The sequence below is a fragment of the Dryas octopetala genome, chromosome 2 (genome assembly GCF_963921425.1).
Source record: "Dryas octopetala chromosome 2, drDryOcto1.1, whole genome shotgun sequence".
NCBI lineage: Eukaryota > Viridiplantae > Streptophyta > Magnoliopsida > Rosales > Rosaceae > Dryas > Dryas octopetala.
The window spans coordinates 9,773,092-9,778,792 of NC_141367.1; the positions used below are offsets into that span (position 1 = coordinate 9,773,092).

At 38.2% G+C, this 5,701-nt stretch overlaps 1 protein-coding gene across 1 annotated transcript; it reads right to left on the reverse strand.

Moving 5' to 3' along the window:
• Positions 1-1,640: 1,640 nt before the first annotated feature.
• On the reverse strand, positions 1,641-3,029 carry LOC147292965 (uncharacterized). The gene is made up of 2 exons (XM_086230981.1): positions 2,329-3,029; positions 1,641-2,208 (listed from the first exon to the last, which is right to left on the reverse strand). The coding sequence occupies exons 1-2, from the start codon at positions 2,907-2,909 to the stop codon at positions 1,641-1,643; spliced, it is 1,149 nt and encodes a 382-aa protein (XP_086087107.1). The 5' UTR covers positions 2,910-3,029.
• Between the last annotated feature and the right edge of the window lie 2,672 nt (positions 3,030-5,701).

Consider the following 5,701-nt stretch of genomic DNA (forward strand, 5'->3'; position numbering starts at 1 on the left):
TTGTCCGAAGACCAGTTGTTATTACCAGAAAAACCCATGAAAATTTTCAATCAAAATGGGAAGGACCTTACATTGTTTCTAAGGTCTTTTCCAAAAGGGCCTATGAGTTGTCTAATGTGGATGGAGATCACATTTACTCTTGCGTAAATGGCAAATTTCTCAAGAAATTCTATACTTAAGCCCGCTGGATTGAAAACCCGAAAAGGTAGTCCAAGCAAAAATTAGGGCAAAAAAAAAAAAACTCGTTAGATTGAAAACCTGAAAGGGCGATCTAGGCAAAAATTACAGCAAACCCGTTGGATTGAAAACCCGAAAAGGCAGTCCAAGCAAAAATTAGGGACCAAAAAAAAATTAAATAACATTATGAACTACAAATAGCTTGATTCCTCAAAAGGGGTACGTAGGCAGCTTGGTCTCAAAAGCCAGGTGCATCCGTAGGCAATTTGGTCCCAAAAGCCAAATTCAGCTATAATATTTCAAAACCAAATATTTTCTTCCATCAATGATGTTAGTATACATCAAGCAGTACTCAAGAATTTTGAATGTGAAAAAGAAAGAAATGTAACTTCTCTTTATTAAAAAACCCATGTTGAGAGAATTAAAAGCCAAGTCCTACTAATGCTAAAAGCAGATTTTGTGGGGAAAAAAATGAATGATGGAAGAAATAAAACAGAATCTCTATTTTTCCTTGCTGCAAAAAGAAATCAAGGAATCGACCAACTCTCTAAATTTTTCCTCATGAGCCTCCATTGAGGCTCTAGCAGCCTTAAAAGCTCGAAACTTCCCCTCATTCGTAGAAATCCTAGAATGTCGGAGCTTCTGGTTTAGTTGATCTTGATCATTTATGGATCCATTGAGGCTTCTTATTTGCTCATGAAGGAAACTTTTTTGGGCTTCAAGAAGTTCTCGCTTTTGACGAATCTGCATTTCGACCTCAGTGATATGTAGTCAAATCCTCAAGTCGTTTTAAAAGACCTACCTGTTGTGTGATAAAAGTGTCTCTAGCAGCTAGGCATTCTTTGTTGCGATAAACCAGGGCATGAATGAGCTCAAGGTCAACATCGTCATCAAGCCTAATTGTTGCAGCATGAGCAGAAAGCTCATTTGCGGTCTTAAAAACTTTGTCAATACAAAGTGATCATGGCCGACTCCAATTACACGAATCAAGGATTGCAAAACTTCAAGTGAGCTATAAATTTCCTTTTGATGGGTCAATAGTTCTGCTAGTGTCTTGGAAGAAAAAAGACGATCAAAGATGATTTCTATTTCATTCGCTATGAAGGCCTGTCTTGAAAAAGCCACATCGGGACCAAAACTTTCAAAAATGGAGGCCCCTATTCCCACAGGCTTAGGAATAACTACAGATTTGGCCACAATAATCGGAAGGTCAGCCGTTTCAATTCGAGAATTGGATTTAGTCCTTTCTGTGATAATGGTATTCTCCATGTCAACTTCATTTGGAAGACTACTCAAAGAATCTGTCAACGATCTATTCTCTACCTTGGTTGAGATTGTCTTGTGCAGAACGTCATCCATACCAAGGATGTCTGTAGATGGTTCCCGAAAATTAACAGATGTGTCTGATCGCGAGCACTTTGCCCTGCGTCTTGGTGACTGTATTGGGAAGAGCATTTACTGGGCTATTCACTTTTATTTATCTTCCCATTCTTTTTGGCAGGAGAACGAGAACTTTTGTTTCGCTGATTTGATATGAACTGTGTTTTGGCTTCATAAAGGTTTTTCTTTCTGGAAAATATAGAAATGTCCTTGAGCCTTAAGATAGGAAAGTCCTTTCTCCTATCAATGACACGAGTCCTATTTAAAATCTCATAAATGTCCCACACATTTAGTTTCAAGTACGACGCATAAGTTCTCATCCACCATGAACAATACCACCATGTACATTGTCCGTGATAAAGAGAGCGTGTGACTTGAAATAGTGCTGATGTGTCGCTTCTATAAAGTGACCTTTGAGTCGTCGCCATGTCCATAAAACTACAATGTTCTCTCTCTTGAACACTGAAAAAAAGTTCCTTCACAGGAACACTTTGGCCAAAACCAAACTGCCTTGCAAATCTATTCGGATAATATGGTTCTAGCCAAGCATATTCACCTATTCTCACAGGTAGTAATGCGTGGCGAATGCAAGTCAAGATCTCAAGTTGGTCCTCAGATAGGCTACCATTATCCATAAAGGTACCTGCTTGTCTATCGTCCCAGGAACAAGCCCAATAATGTTCAGAGTAGACTCTAAAGACGATTCGAGTATGATCCATTTTTAAGTTTCTTGCTTCAATATCAGCATATCTTTTTAAATGGGGATATCACTCAGGATATGCACTGTCAGAATTCCGTTGGTATAGGTAAGGAAAGTATATGCCTAACCAACCAATAACGTAGTGAAATGGAAAGCAAGCACGAGATTTACTAGGGCCCCATGGGTCAATTGCAATTTCCCCAAGACCGTGATAAATATAGCCTAAGACAGACGGTGCAAGAGAGACTTTGATCCCTTCCTCCATTAGGCATGTCATGTAAAAAGTTTCTGGTCTTATTTTCAGGCTATTGGAAGGTAGTACAAATCTGCTAAGCCAGAATGCTATGAAAGCGGCACAAGATCCTTTTTCAGAAACGTCCAATGGCATTGGTCGCTTGACCTCATATTTTCTGTTGTCTGGGTTATAAAGATTTTTCCCTCGAAAAAAATGAGCAAACCATTGCTCTAAGTAGACGTAGTTTCCCCCATGGGCAATACACAAGTTCAAATGGATTCTCAAAAGCTTACTAACGGTAATGGGGTATTTTGCATCTTCACATAAATATTTGTTCTCAAGGATAAATTCTACGTATGGAACGCCTAAAATTGGCAGGCCACCAATTACCTTGAGATCCTGTAAAGAAATGCTCATCTCACCAGCTACGTGATGGAAAGTGTTAGCCAGTGGGCCCCATAATTCGCAAAATGCTCGTAGAACATTTGGGCAATAATCATAAGAGAAGCGAGAAATGCTAACCGCACCAAATATACCTGCTTCTTCTAAGATGTCCCCAAAATCTCTTAGAATAAGAACAATCCATGACGAAATACGGGCATTGTTGGTAACTCAGCCCCTGCAGTTAAGTTCTGTGCCCCAATCTTGTCTTTCAATATCTTGTCTAGCACTGGATAATATTCTGGCCCAACTTTCTCCACAATGTCTCCATCGAAGTCATTATTCACATTCATTAAAGTATGAGCTTGAAATAAGTTATTGTATGTTTGACCAAGCCTGACCCGTCTTCTAGATACGGGTCAAATTCAAAGCGGCCAGAGCGTATGGTGGTGGTGGAAGACCAAGCCACTGGGTCTTGGAGATGGTGCTCGTCGCAATTAATGAAGGACAAAGATAATGACCTCGAGTAATGGGGGCCATTTGACAAAATATGACTGCGTTTATCAAATGCCTGATTTGCAATAAGTTGACCTCGTGCATCCATAACCTAAAGCAAAGTAAAAAAAAAAAAAAAAAAGGGGTTAGAATTGGTACCACAATGCAAGAGATCATCAAGCGTCGTACGCATAAAGTTGTTCTACACACATTGCTTGAGGGGGCAACTGTTGAGATATAAATTTTCAAAAAAAAAAGGAGAAAATTAAGGACATGGGCTCACGTTTTGGGGTCCAACAAATCAAAATACATGCAAAACAAAATACTAGGAAGAAGGATAAATGCAAAGAGAAAAAAAAAAAAGTTACAAAAAGAAAAAGGATAAATGCAGGAGATTGGTCATCCATCTGCAAGTTTTGAATTCAATTTTTGAATTCATAGCTAATCCTCAACCTCTTTCAAGTTGATCCTCTACCCCCTATGATGCCTATAAAAGAGGGCAGCATGGAGTTGGGAGAGGCATTGAGAAAATAACACTGAAAGGCTGCATAAAAGGTTGAGTTCTCTAAGAAATAAGCAGAGGAACGTGCATCCGCCAAAGCTTTGTTATCACTAGGTAGATGAAACTTCTTTTCATGGTTCCTTTCAATTTGGTTTCGGTTGAAACCACAAAGTTTATCAAGGATTCGGCTGAATCCATTCTCTTCCATTCTCTTGTAATCGGTTCCGGCTGAAACCACAAAAATTCAACAAAGGATTTGGCTGAAACCATAAAGAATTCTAATGAATCCATATACCTCAAATACTGAGTGGATTTTGCCAAATCCATGGTGTATTGAGTTTCAAAAAGAAAAGTGCAGTTGGTCTGCTGATTAAGAGGATATTAAGTTTACCTGCAAGGAAATAAAAATAAAGGATCAATTTTTAAAAAAAAAACTAATGGCAATAAAAGAGTTAAAGTAAACAAAAATTGTTTCTTTCCTCAACGAAAAATGCCGACCTTTAGATCAGGAGCCTCAAAAAATAAGGAAGCTTCCTGTTTTGTTTCGTTCTCTGCAAAGGAAAAGAATAATCCTTACATGCCTTGATCACTCCCTGCACAAAGCAAGCAATTCAGTTATGAAAATATACACAAGCGACATCTATCTGATTGGTATCTGCAAAGAGAAAGTTTATCAAAAATATATATAAGAGTTGTTTTTCTCACCTCTTGGAACTACGGAACCTGCACAAAAGAAAAGAGAAGTAAATCAACCATGGAGTGTTCTTTCTTTTCTTTTCCCTCGCTGCCAAATTAGAATATTAATTTGGCGTTTGGGAAAATATAAAGAGTCCAACAAATAAGAAAGAGAAGTGTTGTTTTCTTTTCAATAACAATGAATGCGAAAAGGAAATTGTTACCTTGGCGTCACGTTTTGGATCGCCACCTCTCCCAAATTAATGTTTGCTCTTGCAAAAGAAAGCAATTAGTCCCATAAAAGGAAGTAGTCAGTCCCATAAAAGAAGCTTTAGACCAAATAAAGTTGATCAAACAAGTTGGTCTAGTTTTCTTACTTTGGGTGTGCATAAAATGAAGAAACACAAGTTTCTTTAGCCCTCCATGTGATGCCTGCCTTTCAAAAGGATGAGGGTTAGTTGCTTTATGATATAAGGACAAAAGATACAAATAGATTAAAAAAAAGAAGTTGACTCCACCGTTTGGACTTCTTGTAGTTCAAAATCTATGTAGTATTTTAATGTTCTTCTTTGCTTCAAGTCTACAAGGCAAGAATGAAAGTCAGTCAATAAAAGGAGGGTGAAGACATAAGGAAGCAGAGAACTGGCATCAATGAAAAAGTAGAAGGGCAAACCTCATGGCATCGTACTTCATTGCAGCGTTGGGAGAAAGTGAGAGGAAGTTCTTGGTAAAGATTGAAGGTCGTGACTTCCCCTTCAAATAAGGGCAATATATTCTTTTAAACCAAATAAACTTGGGACTTCTCTTCCCAATTCAAGTAGGACTTAAAGTATTGATGGTTGAGTCCAAAGCTTATTCTTTCAATTTTGAAGTCAACTGAGGCAAGGAATCTTACATGTGGTGGGTCTCAAATAAAATTGGCCAACTAACAAAGGTTTGTATAAATGGGCTGGTAGCTCGATGATCATCAAGACAGCACAGGAAGAGAACTAGCAATTTGGGCCTGACTCAAATGAATAGGTTTACAAAATTTCCACCCATCCTAATATTCTACAAGCCCAAAATTTCAAACTAGCCAAGTGACCCAAGCTAATCTAAATTAATTACGTACACTTACAATGGTTAATTTACATTATTGGGTCAAGTTCACATACCT

What these genes read in the sequence shown, in the direction of transcription:
- LOC147292965 (XM_086230981.1), bottom strand. Translation starts at nt 2,909, where the DNA reads ATGAGCATTTCTTTACAGGATCTCAAGGTAATTGGTGGCCTGCCAATT. An exon ending in TCTGACAGTGCATATCCTGA is followed by an intron (nt 2,209 to 2,328) that starts GTGATATCCCCA and finishes CTGGGACGATAG; the next exon opens with ACAAGCAGGTACCTTTATGG.